The following is a 17,803-nucleotide window of genomic DNA, read 5'->3' as shown; positions in this document are numbered from 1 at the left end:
AAGCACGCACGCGTTAGGTGAAGCCGAATCTCGGACTTGATGACGGCGGTGCCTCTGTCAGCGTACTTACAGTGACGAAATGTCGCTTCAGGAAATAGAAGCTGATGTTATCAGGCAGAGCTGGAAGCGGGTTAGGAAAGCATTGGCAAATTTTTCCAGCCTACTAGGGCTTAGTAAAGTTCATTTTGAAGCAAAATTCGTTTTTTCGGACTCTTGCGCAATCCCCGCCGAGTCAGAAAAAATCGGACGGCGACTGTATTTGCTCGGCGAAGAACTTGCTCAGCTTCGTCCGCTGCTTTCCGAAAATGACGCCGCGCGTCACCGTTAGTTCAGTATGGGCTACGAAGTCATATCGCTGCGAGTGCTGACTGAAACTACGGCTGATTCATTGCCACCGCTGGCATCACTCTGTTCATTTGTGCGAGCCACGTTCAAAGTAATGTCCCCCATGAGAGAGTTGCGGCAACAATCTGTTCTGTGTTTTCAATCCTGGCGTACTTTTCGAAAGATGCGAAGAGCTCCCGGGGCTTGCATCACCGGGAGGAGCTTACCACGTGTCGCAATTCTTGCGGCTGCGATGATCGCCACTTTTCTTTCATCGTCAGCGTCTCGTACTTCACCTGTGGGCTGTCTCCACCACGACCTACTAGATTATAACTAGAGCCTGAAGTTTTAGGGTTTTACCCGATTCTTCCCGGAATTTGCACCCCGAATTGTAGGTTGCCTCTTTAGGGTGAAACCCGATTTTTACCCAGCAAATTGCCCTCACTGGGATGTCTGTAGGAATGCACTAACTTACTTGTTTGGCAGAAAAATGCAGTTACATCACCGTTTGTACCAAACCGCTACAATTAGTTTGAATAACTGAGCCCGATTTCTCCCCAAATTTAGAGTACTGGAAGTTTTTTCACCCAAATTTGCACAAATTTAGTGTGCACGTTTAATTACCCGATTTTTACCCCCCGAATTTAGAAAAAAAATATTTCCCGAAAACTTCAGGCTCTAATTATAACATAAGAGAACTGATGTTCTGAGGCTGGAACACATAGAAAGGACAAATACATGCAAAGCCTCCAATGCCTAAGAAATTAGCTATGAAAGATGGAAGTTACTGAAAAGGTTAGCCAGCTGTAGGGCTTGAACTCGCATCTTCTGGATTACCGATTAGATTATAACGACCATGTCATAATCGGCAACCCCCGTGAGGAGCCCGTCCGCACAGTCCGCTAGGGGGCGATACTCATTGGCCCGCAAGGTCTAAGTCATGATTGGACGACGGAAATTTGAATTTTGAACGTGCAGAAGACGACGTACAACTACTGTAGCAGACGACAGTGACAGTTCCTATGAAAATGCGTAGAACAATGATGATAACCAACTTCAGGATGAAACATCTTCCGTGGGATATCCACCGCTTGTACAAACATAAGTACAAAGTCTCGTAGAAGTTGAGGAAGCAATACCCGGGCCGATGAGTAGTGCCACCGCTAGCTTCCAAAAGTGGCGCCGGGAAGGGGTGTCTGGCATGGTCGTTATAATCTACAGGTTTTCCCGTCGATTTTAATCCAAGTGCCAGCTAGATTAATCCACGTGCCATGCAAATTTTATGGGGCATGGATTAATTTAGCTGGCACTTGGATTAAAATCGCCGGGAAAACGTGTAGTAGGTCGTGGTCTCCACAGGCAAGAAGTGTATTTCGAATGGATCTCAACAAAGGCACGAAACGAACGCAAGTCAAAATGCGGTTCAGATAATCTGTAATGGCAACACAGCTGGGATGCTGCTGGGTGACAAGGAAGAGTGAGGAGGTTGCATCGCATGATTGACTGCTGGGGAAGGGAAGTCTGCAAGCGCGTAGCTTTTTATGGGAGGTTGTTGTTGCGTGGGTTGATTGGAGATGATGAAATTCGGTGGGAAACTTGCAAATTAAGTGGGATGCGGGCCCAGTTTCCTTCAAATTATGAAGTCATATTGCAGCGCGTGAAGATGGGGATGCGACAGTCCTTCAAATTGACCAGCATTTTGAATTAACGAGGTTCTACTCTAGGAAGATTCAGTGTGTGTCTGAAATCAATATATCTTAGAGGTATGAAGTGAAGATGCTCCCTTGCATGAAGTGAAGCCTGCTCTAAGAGGTTGCCAGTGCTGCAGGGCCAACACAGGCAGACAGTTGTTGTTTAGCTTAAGGTAACCTTGGCAGAAGTTAATTGTGCACACTTCACCGGGGAAAGGGACAGTGTCCCTCCTACGTGTACTTCAGCGGTGCCGGCGGGGGATTTTGATTTGATGTCTGGGAGGTTGCCTTTAAACAGTTGAGACTCTTAAATGATGCCTGCAACCCCAGGAACAAAAGGGTGTCTTAAAGATGTCCCTTACGTTCAAAATTTCAGCGACGCAGCTTCACCCGGCGAGGCAAACACGCTCCAGCAAAGAAGCTGAAGGACGTTCATGGCAAAGCTGAGGCAGGACGCCAATTTGTTTGTTTCAGAAGTGTGACCTTTGTATGTTCAGAAACAGTTACAGCCTCATCTGTGTAACATGACACTGCCTGATTAGCACTGAAATCAAGATAATTGCACCAGTAAGTGTAGACTTCCTGAAAAGCAGGAAACACTATGATGCAAAATAAGAGTAAGGGATCCACACGGAGGAATCGTGTGTGTCTCTATTGTGACCGTTAATGCCAGAAAAACTACACTAAAGGCATGGGCCACTATTGCAAACTTTAGGGCCTACCATATTGTAAAATTTCCACAAATATTACGTTCTATTCAAAATCCTTTCTATCCCCAAACCTTCAGTCCTATTCCACTTCAGATATTCGGATTTGCACAGCCCCAAATTGGCCCGTAGCTGATGAGAAGGCAACACGTTGATGCTGTTTCTGTGTGTCTGCGGCATTATCTTTTGCTGCTGCTTTCTAGTTCGTTGTGCTAATTCACCAATCACTCAGACTTTCCGCATTAATGCAGTACTTTTGGGTCCTGAGTCTTAGTTTGGGTCCTGAATGTTATTGTGAGACTGGATTATTTTAAGGTTTGAGCAACTGATACAGTGTGTACATTTTCTTTTAAGGTTTTTCCGAAATGCTGCAACTTTTTTTTTTTTTTTTTCATAATTTATGCTTGTTTCTGACACCACCTAAATTGTCAAGTTGTTGCTGAGGTTACGTAATATGATGAAGCGCATATTTTGGCCCAGTGCTGTGTTAAGTGAATGTGGGCAGGAATATTTAATGTATGGTGTAGCACTAGTTTCTCTAAACTGTGTAGGTGTCCCAAAACGGTGTATGCCCCCGTTTGAGAAAATCGGGTGAAAGAACAGTTGCTTAAAACATCTGAATGGACTTGTTGGTAGGCACTGCAGACTGCGTAGCGCTCAAAAGATGGCAAACGGATGCTACCCATGTGGGTTCGTTTGTGCTCGCCTTTTGAGCGCTGTGCAGCCTGCGGAAAGGATAATGCCATTCAGGATTACAGTTGGCTAAAAGTGTGTTACGCGGTGAGATTGTGTTTTAAGGGAAAATGGAAGACATCAGTTTCATGCTGAACTTTCCTGTCCTTGTACCACATTTTGCTATTTCACCCCATTTTCTATACCTCCCGTTTAGTTTTAGGACAGGAAGGACAGCAGTAGCGAAAGTTATACATATTCGCACGTTCAGGGCAAAAACCTGATTATCTAACACCTTCAGGGTCGTCATTTGCATTCTGATAAAAGAAATTGAACCCAAATACGCTTCGAATGCGAGTATTGCACATTTGCAGAAGAGGTCCGCCACGACCAAGATAAAATCTCCACGCTGCCTCTTTTGCACAGAACCAGCTTCATAAATCACCACCACGAGGGAAAGCTAAAAGTGAAAACAAAACTCATTCTGTAGTGTTTCTAGCATCTACCAAGGGCCACCACTTGTCCGTATCTGTCCGTGTTAAGGGACGATTATTTTGTCATAAATGCGTCATTTAGGTATTTGCAAAAAAATTTTACTGCGAATACTGAAACTCGTCCATGTGCGATGTAACGGCTGGCATCTGCGCCAGTGGTGTGGCCGTCGGGGTGGCCACATGCTTACTAGAGACAATGTGAATGGCTGAGGCTTCTCTAATAACTAACTTCTCTAACTAATAACTTCTCTAACTCCTCTAATATCAGAGTTGGATGACCTGGTATTTACCACAGTCCTTGGGAAAAACCCTCGGTTTTGCATAGTTTTCTTACTCTCGCTGAGCCGCAAGTGAATTCCATTGAGTGTTTGGGAAAGAAAAGAGAAAGCGCACAGTTAACACTCATTGCAAGAGCAATCCGTAGCTGAAATCATAAGTGCAAGGAATGAACAGCTCTCATCATTGTACGCACGAAACGAATCACTACTGTGAGGTCGTGTATTCTGTGGCTATCCTGGGCAGAACGACGGCTGATGTGCTGAAGGCCCTCGAAGAACCCTCCAACTTTTGTTCCAAAATTGATCGTGAACCGCGGTGTTTGCATCTTGCCAATTAAGGCACATAGAAGAACAGTTCCCTTTTTCGCCAATACTCTGACGTGCAATACAATACATACGATACAATGCAATGCATGCAGGTCGAGTAATGAGTGGTGCCCCTTTAGCTCTTTTTCCCACTCTCTCCTTTCAGCTGGCAAGTACTCTCTCCCCCCAGAAAGTAATGTCGGTCAGATAAATTTGCTTAGTAGTTGTGGTGGTGGTCAGTATGGTACCGTTTTTGTTTTGCTTCCCGTAGATCTTTTCTGCCGGAGTTTCTTACCTTTTTTTTTTTTTTTTTTTTGTTTCCTTTGTGTGCCTTGTGTGAGCCTGCTTCCCCTTCCCTCTCCCCCTCGCCTCTGTTCTTGTTGTGTTTCAGAAGCACTTTGCTCAAGTTGTGGGTTGTTCTCCCCAGGGTTATGCGTGGCCGTTCTACAAGCCTGTGGACGCAGACTTACTGGGGCTCCACGACTACCACGACATCATCAAGCACCCCATGGATCTGGGCACAGTCAAGGTAAGCGCCTGGCATACTCTGTACGGGAAAGCCCCCACCCCACGCCGATCGTCTTTTTGCCGCGTGACGGCCGACTTTCGTGTCCCCGTCCAATCCGCGTAGTCCGATCATGCCCCGAAAGCGAGTGACAGAACGGGGGTGCAATTATTTTCTTGGTGCAGCTGGCATGGGTGCATATTTTAGACGCGCAGTCTTGGATCCAGTCTACTAGTCGCGGTAGCACTCTTGCGCGCTTACTTTGCTCACTGTCAGTCTTTGTCGCCCCGGTTGTAAGGGCCCGACTCCTCGCTCCAGGCGTGTTCATTTCAGAATCTGAACTCCAAATAACTGTGGTCGTTGTGCCAATCTGTGGCACCAAGGATGAGTCGCATGTCCTCGTACAGTGTCCCCCTATTCTATCAACAACGGTCAAGTCTCACCTCTGATGCTGCGGACACATCGTGCTCCAAGTTCCGTCTTTTTTCAACCATTTGGTTGACGGGGTAACGCGTTCAGAAATCGAGGAAAGCTGAGGAATTCATAAATCGCGGGTTCACAAATCGAGGGTTGATTGTGTATACCAGATTTTACTCGAAAAAAGCCCTTGAAAGGAAACCAGGTTTCTATCCTCCATTTTTATAAACAGTAATGTATTTTATAACCTGCGTGTACAAAACGAGACATTGCAAGCGTTCTAAGGAGGTGCCAAGGATGCAGGATAGAATCTGGCCCCAGGGTGCATGCAATTAAGTGGCGAGGCGCAGTGCGAACAAAATCTCGGCTGGTTTCGCACTCTCGTGCGGCTCATTCACATTATTTGGCTACCAGTCCGCTGAATGTTGAAGTTTGCAACTGCTCCACACACCACAATGATTACTGATGCTTTATCCAGATGGGCAAGTATTGCGCGGACACCCATATACAGTTTGGGCCTTTAATAAGCTCTGATGCAGTACAAGATGGTCTGGTGGTGGTAGTGTCAAAACGAGCGCTCGTTTGCTTGCAGCAAAAAATGGACAATCGAGAGTACAGGGCGCCGACGGAGTTTGCTGATGATGTGCGGTTAATATTCACCAACTGCTACAAGTACAACCCTCCAGACCATGAAGTTGTGGTGATGGCAAGAAAGCTGCAAGTGAGTTTGAAAGCCTTTTGTTCTTCTCATTTTGTATCTCTCCGAGCATTGTTGTTGTTGTTGTTGTAGCTTTTTGTTGCCACTTGCAGTGCATCTCCCAATTTTGAAGGGTCCACGAAGTGATTCCTTAGAAATCCGAGTTCTTAGTGGAGAACAGCTGGCTATTATCTTAAGTATATCCTATTATTGCCATATTGCATTCAACGGACTGCATTCATATTGCATTGCGGACTGACGTGGCCTTTGCTCACTCCAAGGTTGCCGGCGTTGGACGTCACAGCCACTTTCTCGGTCTTTTTTTTTTTTTTTTTTTTTTTTTTTTGTAGTTAACATTTCTGTTGTTCTAACCAACGATGAGTTCATACTCCACGTGGTGCATGGATTAGTGGCTAGGAATGCACTGCTTATGCCTGCAGAGGATTTGATCTCTTCGTGGTCCCTTCAGCTCTTTCCCTTCCGCCGCAAAAATGGCCGTTTTTGGGTGGTTTGACAGATACGGTAAAATCTTGTTAGTTCGGCCCCCGTTAATTCGGAATTCTGGATAATTCGGCTCCTCCACTTGGTCCAGTCAAAAGTACCACGTATTTCTATGGCAGGAAAATTCAGCGGGCTCCGCATAAATCGGATTTCGGGCCCCGTTAGTTCGGCCCCTGTTAATTCGGAATTTCGGATACTTCGGCTCCTCCAGTTGGTCCCGTCAAAACTACCACGTATTTCTATGGCAGGAAAATTCAGCGGGCTCCGCATAATTCGGATTTCGGGCTGGACAATTGGCTGTCGCCAACAGGAAAAAGAGCGGCGCAACCTCTGCCACTCAGTTACATGAACAACATGGGTGTTGATGTTGATCTGTTCAAGGAGGAAAATGAGTTCTGGAAGACCCTGCAGTTTTCCAGTTTCTTGAAAACCTTTGATTTCTGCATCTTTCTTTTTTCTTTTCTTTTTTCTTTTCTTTTTTCTCTCATAGAGTTGTCAGTGCAAATTCTGCTTGTCAGGATTTGGAACTTCATTTGAAAATCGCAGGAGTTAGGACTCATTGCAATATTGTTCAGCTGTCGAGACCACAAGTGCACAAAATGAACGGCACCTTGCGTTGTTTTCATCACCCTTCATTTCTGTTCTGCGATCTTTAATAATCAGCGCTCGTAAATTGCGTTTGTGAATAGGTCGCTATTGTGCAGTCCCGATGTATTTGCTCAGGTTGTACCTGTTGCTTATAAATATTTTTTTGAAATGTCGAAACCCTGGTTATAAACAATTTTCCCAACAAGCCCACAGCTGGGCATTGAAAAGTCCTCAGAATTTTTGCTCCAAAATTTAGTGGTAAATCATATTCTCAGCTGTTTGTCAGTCTGCGCACCTGTGATGAAAAACCATGCGCGTCAGCAGATTTCCCCCTAGTGGCGAAATCTTGCGCTTTGCGTGCCCCGCCGGTTCTCGGCGGGCATAGCGGAGGCACACGTTTCGCCAGGGGGAAACAGGACGATCGATGTTTTTCTGAGCTGCCGTAACGAACATGCGGCATTGATGAGCGTTTCACCCGGGCTGGCTTCCCTTCACGAGGAACAATTCCCCGCAGGACGTATTTGAAATGCGCTACGCCAAGATGCCCGACGAGCCGCCGCAGAGCGATCCCACGCCGACATCCCAGGGGGACAAGGAGGACGACTCGGACTCGTCTTCCTCGTCAAACTCTTCTACGAGCGGCACGTCGACTTCGAGCGAGTCGGAGGACAGCGACGAGGAGCGGGAGCACAAGCTGCAGCAGCTTCAGGAGCAGGTGAGGGTGCAGGGTCACTGTCCGTAGTGGAAGGGGGAACGCCGTGGCAGGTGATGAAAACCTTGCGTGTCATCTGACTCTGCCGTCGGAGGTGGCTGGGATCCTCCTTGGCCTTCCTCTGAAGGCTTGGAGCGATTCCGTCCGTCTTTCGGTGGACGTGATCAGAACGTCTTCCATTCTGATGCCCGTGTTAGTTGTGGTTGTGTGCAAGATCTGGAGAAACCCGCACCTACAGTTCGATCGTGCCGATGTTTAAATATTGCTGTCTGTTTTGAAGGATAATCTTCCTCGAAGGAACTGCTAAAGTTGGCTTCGTAAAGCGTTTGTTTTTAGTTGTGGTGGATCGTGCAACGAGTAACTTGAGGGCTTGAGCGAGAGTGAGGACCGTGGCTGTCATGAAACTGTACAGCGTGAGTATTGAACGAACAAAATATTCCCGGTGAAAGATGGAAGACGGTGAAAAGGTTAGCCAGCTGTAGGACTCGAACCCACGTCTTCTGTATTACCGGTTCCATTTCCGATTCCAGCCTCAGAACATATCAGTTCTCTCAAAATATTCCCGTCGCAGCACTCATCACGTGTATCGGGAGGGTGAAGGAGGGTGTCTCGCGCACGGAAGATACGGGGGAAGGGCATTTGTAGGTTTCGGAAATTTGCTGCAGGTGTGCTAATTGTGGGAAAACCCTTCTCGGGTGCCTGACATTGCTCCTCTAACGAAATAGTTTTACGGGGACGTGCAGTCGTAACTTTGTGCTGAGCTCTACGTTGCCATAATAGCCTAACGTGCGGACCTGCTCTTGCGGCCCTCAAGATTGGCCAGGCCCGGTACTGCTGAAAAGTACCGTTTCCAAAACACGCCACACGGATTGCAGTTAGGTGTGCCTCGAGAGAAATATTTTCGACGTCAAAAAATTTTAAGTCGCTACCTTTCTTACGCCCTCAAAACTTGCGGTCCCCCTTTTTTTTTTTTCCCCCGCTCGCAGTTGCGGAAAGTGACGGAGCAGATCAGTCTCCTGGCGGCGGAGAGCCGAAAAAAGGACAAAAAGAAGAAGAAAAAGAAGAAACCGAGAGGAGAGAAAGAGGAAACTAAGGACATTAAATTAGAATTGGAACCCGCCCTGGTGGGGACGCCGGACGTGAGCCTGGGCCCCTCTGGCCCGGCAACGTCGGTGGCGCCGGGATCCCTGCCAGGCGCCCAGGGCCCGCCAGTGCCTGCGAGCAAGAGCTCAAAGTCCTCCAAGAGCAGCAAAAGTGGCGCCAATGCCACGGCTGCGGCTCAAGGGGGGAAGGGATCGACGGCCAGCGCGACGGGAGGGAAGTCTGCACAGCAGAAGCGGCAGCGCTCTAACAGCAAGTCATCTAAGAAGAGCAAAAGCCTACCTGCGTTTGATAGCGAAGATGAGGATCACGCCAAGCCAATGTCGTACGACGAGAAGCGGCAGCTCAGCCTCGACATCAACAAGTTGCCAGGTGAGTTATTCTCGGGGTTCTCTCGTTTTTCGGGTTAAACCCGATTTTTCGCGATGGATCATATATCGAGCGGAGATCGTAGTGCCCGATTTCTTCCCGGGTTCTCGCGCGTTAATAGCACCCGATCCTCCTTGGAAACTGGTTCATGAGGTGCGGGCGGTGCAAGCGAATGGAATGAACCTACTGAGTTTGTCTGTCTGCCCAGGCACAGTGAATTGAGGTGGGCAGCTCAACAAATAATACCAGGGTTGGTTGATAACCTACTGAAGCCGCGGCTGTGCTGAACATCATATGTAGGGCCAGACTTTTTCGGGTTATATTTTCCAGCAAAATCGGGGGGGTAAATACTGGGTTATATTTTGCTTCAATAATTGGGGGGTAATCGGGTTGAACTGAACCTGATTGAACCTAATTCTTGTTGAACCGGGTTGGATCGGGTTTAAATTTTGGTTTGCTAGGCATGACACGACACACCAGCAGACACAGAGTGTCGATATTTAGTCTATGCATCTAAGAGGCAGCAGAGTTTGTTTTGACAGTTTGTATTAGCATATTTATGCAGTTACAACACAGTTTCCAAAGTTGTGTATTAGCTGTGATGACTTCGGATTTCACTGGTACAGCAGTTTTCGGAGAAATACCGGGTTAAACCCTGTTCTTCCCCCGATTTGAATCTGGAGGTAAATATCGAGTATAACCCTAAAAAGTCAGGCCCTAATCATATGGATGTGTCACAGAGTGTGCTGTGGTTTCGCTTGCCTTCGAAGGGGTGGGCTTCAATGGAGGGGAAGTTAGCTTCGTACGCTGTATACTAGCTTTGAGTTTTGATTACCAAATGTGTAGGGATACGTTCAGAGAAGGACCATAACAACCTCGAAACTTGCTTTGTAGATGCTGCGATTCATGTTCATTGCTGTTGTCACAACGTAGAAAATTCAGGCACACAATCTAAACAAAACGTTACCACGCGTAAAAGTTTGCCAATGCAACAAGCTCACCTTTGTTTGCTCATTTTTGTTTACCTTTTTTGTTTAGGGAATAGCAAGCCACCATGCTGCATGACTGGCCTTTCCCTTTTTTTGGCCAATAACTCCCCCACACACACACAAGCAGAAAAATAGGGCAGCTTCACTAATAAGTCGCCTTTAACAAAAATATGACAGGGTCATGAATGAGGCCGCTATCCCTGCTACAGCAAAAAAAAAAAAACTGTCCTCGCATTAAATTTGTCCAAATTTTTCCTTAGCTGCTGTCGTGCCATAAAACACTAAAAGGCCCAGTATGTGCACGAGTGACGCCATGAATACGATGATGTCCGCTCTGCCGAATAAAACTTGCGCACTGTTTGACGTTGAGCGTGATGAGGCATGTAGTATAGATAGGGCTTGACTTTTTCGGGTTTTATTTTTGGCCACATTCGGGGGGTAAATATCGGGTGATATTTTTAATTTGAAAATTCGGGTGTATTCGGGTTAAATCCCGTTACGGCATATTCTGTCGTCGGGAATTCGGGTGTATTCGGGTGATTTTTTTTTTGTTTAATAAAAATTTGTCTTAACATGTTTAGCAATGTTATCAAACTTTATTTGAATGCAAGCTTATGAGTGTGCCACGCGACCCAGATGTTTTCGGGTAGATTCGGGTTAAACCCTAATTTTACGGATTTCGTTCGGGGGGTAAATATCGGGCGGATACGGGTTTAACCCTAAAAAGTCAGGCCCTAAGTATAGAATGTGTTTGGCTTTTTGTTAAAGACATTTCCAGTTTGGTATATCTCTCCACATCTGAAGTGCTGTCATTTACGACTTTGCTGTAGAGACTGTATCGTTAGAGGCTGAGGTTTTAGGGTTTAACCTGATTCTTGCCCGAATTGAAGGTTGCCTCTTTAGGGTGAAACCTGATTTTTACCCGGCAAGTTGCCCCCACTGAGACGCCTGTAGGAATGCGCACCAACTTGTTTGGCAGCAAACGCAGTTGTATCACCATTTGTACTGAACCAGTTCAGTTCAGTTTGAGTAGCTGAGCCCAATGTTTCCCGAAATTTAACGTACTGGAAGTTTTTCCACCCGAATTTGCGTGAATTTAGAGCACATGTTTATTTACCTGATTTTTTTTTTTTTTTTTTTTTTTTAATTTTATTTCCCGAATTCAGAAGAGAAAAATTTCCCGAAAACTTGAGGCTCTATGTATTGTTATTGTCGTTACCGAGGCATCTGTATATCGTAAGTGTTAGTACGTGTGCCTTTGTAAGTGCACTGAGCATGCCAGTTTTGTTTTTTCTGCAGGTGACAAGTTGGGTCGAGTGGTACACATCATCCAGTCGCGGGAGCCCTCCCTGCGAGACTCCAACCCGGATGAGATTGAGATCGATTTTGAGACGCTGAAGCCATCCACCCTGCGGGAACTGGAGGCCTACGTGGCTTCGTGCCTTCGCAAGAAGCCCCGCAAGCCCTACTGTGAGTCCCAATTGTTTCTCTTTGTGTGTGTGTCTCTCTCTTTTTAACGCCTGACGCGACCCGTCCACCAGCCTCAAAGAATAAAGTGGCGGGCAAGTCGAAAGAAGAGCAAGTGCGTGAGAAGAAACAAGAGCTGGAGAAGAGGCTGCAGGATGTCAGCGGGCAGCTGGGCACGGCCGCCAAAAAGCCCATCAAGAAAGGTATGGGTCACGCAGAGCGTTGCGCTTTTTTTCCTTTCTCTCTCTCTCTCTCTGTATCTGGGTTTTACCTCAAATGACAATGCGTATTGCAGGGTAAAAACGGGTCTAACCTTGCACATTGACTCTTGTAATTCAGCCACACCTGGTGAACAAGAGTGGGAAAACTCTGGGGCAAAATGATTGCACGAACAGGTTTGTCGGGCATAACTTAGATGGTGGGGGACGTGTCGGAGCTCCTTTCGATGAGCACTGCTGGATAAAACTATTCTTTTGTGTTTTTATTCCATTTGAAGGGTTATTCTGAGTGTTAATAGATAGCATGGCTCGAATGCAGGCTAGCTGGTGGATAAACCAAGGTATATCTAAACAGGTAGAGTAACTCCCGTTGGCCCCTGTGTCTTCAGAATGACGCCATGATAGAGACATCCAGTGATGGCCAGTAGTTTACATGTAGTTAAACTACTAGTTAAACTACCTGATTGTAGTTAAAAAGTAGTTATCAACTACTTGCAGAAATGTAGTGGCAACTACTAGTTAAACTATTTTAAGTAGTTAACTACAGTAGTTAGGTTACTGAAGGCGCCAACTACTTCCGATTTTGCCGCAAGCTTTACGGCACGATTGTGCTTCCGACTTTTACCTCGAGCTACTTGTTTGATGAGAACGGAGGTGCAGAGCAATTGTGTCGTGCATGTGTACTAAATCTTCACTTTTAATGCTTGTCTAGTGAAGCCTCATTTGCTGTGAAATAATTCTGCAACTTAGTTTGTCGCGTAGGCACAGAAAGAATCCCGCCACAAGCTTTGTATTTGACGATCGTAGCAATGGCTTGAGCCAAAGTTTATTATTGCTTGTGATTCATATTTAGCTGTCCAAGAACACTACAAGGGACTGGTTTGGTGGACAACGTTAAGTAGTTATAGATGTAGTTAAACTACATTGCAGTAGTTAAAGAAGTAGTTTTAACTACTCCCTTGAAAAGTAGTTGAACTACTAGTTAAACTACTCAATCACAGAGTAGTTAGTAGTTATAGTTAAACTACTGTAGAAGTAGTTAGTGGCCATCACTGGAGACATCCATCCATTGCGCGGGTTGTAAATAAATGATGTCAGAGTTGATGTCAGCAGTATGAATAATAAGCGCCGCGTAATTAGCCTATGGCACGTTTACATTCGCGCACTTCGTATGCATTGTACTCCCCTTCCCTGACCGGACCATACTAATCACCAGGGGCAACAATACCGGACGAGAAGAGAGAAAAATAAATCATATCAGGTTTAGTGTCACATGTCAGTTCCAAATACATACAGTTATCGCAGATTTTGACAACTCGAAACAGAAGGGCAGCGTGATGACCACACAGAAATTAGGAAGGTTCACTAAAGGTCCATTTCTCACCTAGAGCTATACGTACACATAGTGATTAGATGTTTGCATTTCTTCAAGGGGTGGCCATAGTGGGTCCACTGCACAAAAAAAAAAAAAAAAAAAAAAAAACGACATTGTTGGTGCACAGCTGATTCCTGCTAGCACTCACGCTATCACGCCATGACCAAATCTTTTTTTTTTTCTTTTTTTCTTTTTTTTTTTGCGGGGCCATCAACAGCGGATTCATTGTATTCATCTGTTCACACGTGCTAATTTTGGTCTACAGTACAGATGTGAGCGTCGCTTCCTGTTTAACCCAAATAGTGTACAAACTCCTTATTACATTGCGCGGATACAGAGATTCGCGGATAAGCACGCCCACTGCGACACATGCTCAAAGGAGCAGGATGAGGAAATGTACTCGGGTGGTAGATGATTTCGTATATGTGCACGAGTGGGGCGACAGATAGTTTTTTTTTTTTCTATATTGAAATTATGTATAGCTTATTAGTACACGTACAAGGCCGTGCCCATGTTGTAGAGGGTCTTTTTTTTATTATTATTATTATTATTGTATCTCTACTACCAACACCCAGGATTGTTCGCACCTCATGATGGTAGCCTTGCTGATGGGTCTGATTTGGTATTTTCGCTTATTTTCGCTACCAGTTTGGATATACCTTTTGGATAAACTCCATGATAGGCAAGCTTGAGGCATGGGCAAGGACACGTAAACAACGCAAACACGAGGGCTCAAGACGGTTAACACATAGACGGTGCATGGGAGACAGGGAGGGGGGAGTAGGGAATTGCAGGAAGGTTGTTTACGTGTCTTGCCCGTTGCACAGGCTTGCCTATCATGGAGTTATTTTTGAGTACTCGTCACTTGTCTGTCTGTCCCGCTCACAAGCCTTTTAGGCTTAGGTGAGTCACTCGTTTTTTTGTGTGTGTGTGTTTCTTTTTTTTTTTTTTTATTGCAGAAAATTTCCAATGAATTGAATTATTAATATTGTTATTATTTCCAATTTTAAATGTTATTCACTCGAACATGATAGAAACTGATGTTCTGAGGCTAGGATAGCTTAGCCGAATTGGTAGGGCCCAGCACCGGCAATCCGGAAGGTGTGTGTTCGAGTCCTACTGTTGGCTAACCTTTCATTGTTCACCACTTGTTTGACTCGCAAGCCTTTCAGACGTAGGCGGGTCGCTCGTATTTCTTTTATTGCAGAACCTCGCATTATTGTTGTTGTTATTATTATTATTATTATTATACAAGTGTGTCATAGCGTTGTGAGCTGGACGTGGCTAAAGCGCTGGCGCGTGCCCTCCCTCTTTCAGAGTCTGAAAACTCTCACGTGGACGTGGTGGGCGGCCCGAGCCGGCTGAGTGCCAGCAGCAGCAGCTCGAGCGACAGTGACTCCAGCTCCAGCTCTAGCACGAGCAGCTCCTCTGACAGCTCAGACTCTGAGTCAGGTTAGCTTCCCCCCCTCCCACACACAGAAAACGGCCGGGGATCGAAAGAAGGCAGGGAAAAAAGGGCACATCACGAACGTCGTAGGAAAGCCCCCCACAAGTGGTAGAGGCCCCCCCCCCCCCCCCCCCCCCCATCCTCCTCATCTCTTTCCTCTCCCTGCACGGCGACGACGACCCCCCCCCCTCGCGTCTCTCATAAGTTATTTTTTCCGATGCACGACCGAGCGAGGGTGGAAAGGAGCGGTGGCGCGAAAATTGTTGTCGGGGACGGAGGAGAGGGGGGACACACTCTTCTCCCGTGCCCAGGTTCAGTGTCGGTGCTGCCCATATGCATACATTGTATAGTATATAACGTAGAAGAATTTGCATGGTGTCTACCGTTGACGCGATCTTGGCTGCCTGCCTGCCTTTCCCCTCCCCCCCCGACACCGTAGGTGTGCGGGAGGGGGATGCCATTCGGAGCAAGCGGGGGAAAGTGACAAAGGGATATGTGCAAGTTCCTCCCATTCTGTAAATAGTCTTCATTCACAGTCACTTTTCTTCATTGGATAGTTTTTATTTTTATTTTTCGTGGCATTGCGGGGGAGGGGGACTTAGGCCAGGCTTAAAGTGAGTGAATGGGGGGGGTGGGGGTGGTAAGGATTTTGCTGTCCTGCTAGCCGGTGAGTGCAGTGTTCTTGCGAGGCCAGCCTTTTGAGCGCAAACAAAGTGTGTTGCTCGAGGTGAATGAGCGTGGATGTGTGTGCCTGAATTGTGCGAGCGTGGATGTGTGGCGGATGCGTGCTGGGTCTTGCCGTCGTCTCACGACGTGCATCCTCCGGTGACATGAGTTGGTGGAGAGAGGAGGGGGAAAAAAAATTCCCGCTTTGAAAAGGTGGGAGGGGAGGAGTGTGGAGGGATGGGGGGTTTGTCTTTGGGGGCATGTAGTCTCTGGAGTGTGCTGCCCTCGCGTGTTGCCGACGGGCAGCGCAGAGCCTTTTCTTCCTCCCCATGTTTGTTTTATTTTACTTTTTTACTCTTCCTGAGTGACAAAAATTATGGAAGGAGGAGGTAGTGGGGCGGGGCGGGGAGGGGCTGTTGTTTATCTTCCCTCTCCTCCTCCTCCTCCAATTTTTGTCTCCCTTGTGAGCTGGCCTCTCCAGAACACATGCACTCATTTGGTGGCTACAGGTGTTTGTCAGAGGGTGTAAAATCTTCGCAGATTTAAAAGAAGAAGAAAAAAAAAAAGCTTTGTTTCTCAATCCATGCTCCTCCCTACCCTCAAGAGGGAAAACTTTGTTCGGTACTAAAAAAAAATTTTGGGAGTATTTGGCGTGTGTGTGTGTGTGTGCAGTCGGGGCTCTCTCAAGGTCAGATTGTGCCATACTGGTGTCCTCGAAAGAAGTGCCACTGTTAGTTCCCCCGTGCATTATAGAAAGAAACAATAAAAAAAAAAGTGTTGTGGACATGCATGCCCTTTCACAGCAGAGGTGAACAAACACACCCGAGGTGTTTCTTCAGCAGGACACCTCGAGGACGCTGACCGCGCGTACTTGCGCGGTCTGTGATGCAAGCCGTGCGTGCCTTGACGTGGCATTCCGTTCCAGCCCTGCCCCGCCCCTTTATTTCTTTTTCCTTTTGTGCTGTAGGGTGTGCGGATTTGGTACTGACGCAGTTGTAATGTTTTCCCCCAGTTTTTGTTTTTACACCGAGCTGGCACACGTTGGCTACACGAATGTGCCCCTTGAGTGACAGCCGCAGTACGCCGGTGAATGTGCTTGTGTGACCGAGCAGCATGCACCACGTTGTCGACGACGGGTCGCGAATATCGAGAGGCTGCTCTTTACGTCCGCATTAATGTGGAAGGACTGTGCACACATACACGCAACATTTTTTTTTTGGTGCTTTGGGAAATCAGATTATTTTTATTTATTATATTTTTCTTTCTCTTAACCGAAACTTTGCCCCAGTTCTGACAAGTGCAGAGAGCAATAGCCGTGCAATGGATTCCCCGTGTGGTTGGGGGGGTCCCGTCTCTCTCTCTCCCTCTGCATTCTTCCTCCTCACGCACCATTGTCCGCGAGTGAGAGAGAAAAAAAAAGAAACACGAAAACCCTGTGACAGAGGCGGACTCATCTCTTCGTGCGAGGACCTCCGGGGGGAGGGTGCTTGACTCTCTCTCTCTCTCCCCCGCCGTGTTTTTTTGTGTCTGGATTCCGTGGAAACGGTTTTTGTGTGTGTGTGTGTGTCTTCATGAGCTGCACCTTCACATTGTACATTGAACTCTCTCTCTCTACCCCTTGCCCTGTTTAGGCTCATTAAGTTTCCCTTCGCGTTGTACATTTTTTTAGGAGACTTTTGTACTTTTTTTCATTGCAATATTGTGTTCAAATAAAAGCGAACAGAGTAAGGTCTGACATCATCCACTTGATATAATAAAAAGAGAAAAGAACTTTTTATACCGTGTGTGGGCTCTGACTCGAGTTTGATTGTGAGCGTGGTGTGTGCGTGTGAGATTTTTATTTTTATTTTTTTACCTCGCAAAGGCTGGCCTTGATAGAACTGCTGTTCTCGCGCGTAGAAATAGAAGAGTTTTGGGCGAGCGCTCTGCGCTGTCCTCGCTTGACTCCTTCCTTACTGTGGTAAAAAAATGACAATTTTTGGGTGGTTGCACAAACCTAGTTCTTACGGCTGGCATCGTCGAACGGTACAGGTTTTGGAAGAGGTGGTGTTTGCGTATGTCCGTAATTAAAAGCGCGCAAACTGAAAACTCGCGAAGATATACGCCTGTATCTCGAACAAAAATGTACAAAATGTGGCAAGTTTTGTCGTATCTGCAAATATCTGCCGCACTCTGGGTGAAGGAGTGCGAGAGTTGTGGAAAAGAACGTAGACACCCATGCCTGAAACCCGTAGCTCTCTGCGGCGGATAATAAAATTTTCCGTGAAGTGGGACTGACG

General features: G+C 46.6%; 1 protein-coding gene and 1 non-coding gene across 8 annotated transcripts in view; both read left to right on the top strand.

Annotated features, from left to right (window-relative positions):
* The window catches only part of LOC135368144 (bromodomain-containing protein 3-like), a 63,375-nt gene that overhangs the window by 19,296 nt on the left and 26,276 nt on the right, over nt 1-17,803 (top strand). For 4 of the 7 annotated variants that reach the window (XM_064601261.1, XM_064601255.1, XM_064601257.1 and 1 more), the window contains 8 exons: nt 2,392-2,463; nt 4,864-5,001; nt 5,987-6,115; nt 7,695-7,895; nt 8,879-9,365; nt 11,651-11,821; nt 11,893-12,021; nt 14,729-14,863. In XM_064601261.1, the coding sequence (XP_064457331.1) occupies nt 2,392-2,463; nt 4,864-5,001; nt 5,987-6,115; nt 7,695-7,895; nt 8,879-9,365; nt 11,651-11,821; nt 11,893-12,021; nt 14,729-14,863 (1,462 nt within the window). The remainder of the gene's footprint in view (nt 1-2,391; nt 2,464-4,863; nt 5,002-5,986; nt 6,116-7,694; nt 7,896-8,878; nt 9,366-11,650; nt 11,822-11,892; nt 12,022-14,728; nt 14,864-17,803) is intronic. The other 3 variants (XM_064601258.1, XM_064601260.1, XM_064601259.1) reach the window with 3 other exon arrangements.
* On the top strand, nt 7,941-8,081 carry LOC135369536 (small nucleolar RNA SNORD10). Its single transcript, XR_010415102.1, has one exon. It is a non-coding gene; the product is annotated as a small nucleolar RNA SNORD10 (small nucleolar RNA).

The sequence above is a fragment of the Ornithodoros turicata genome, chromosome 9 (assembly GCF_037126465.1).
Source record: "Ornithodoros turicata isolate Travis chromosome 9, ASM3712646v1, whole genome shotgun sequence".
Lineage (NCBI taxonomy): Eukaryota > Metazoa > Arthropoda > Arachnida > Ixodida > Argasidae > Ornithodoros > Ornithodoros turicata.
Note: the sequence above shows the minus strand (reverse complement) of the source record. Positions and strands in the feature narration are given on the sequence as shown.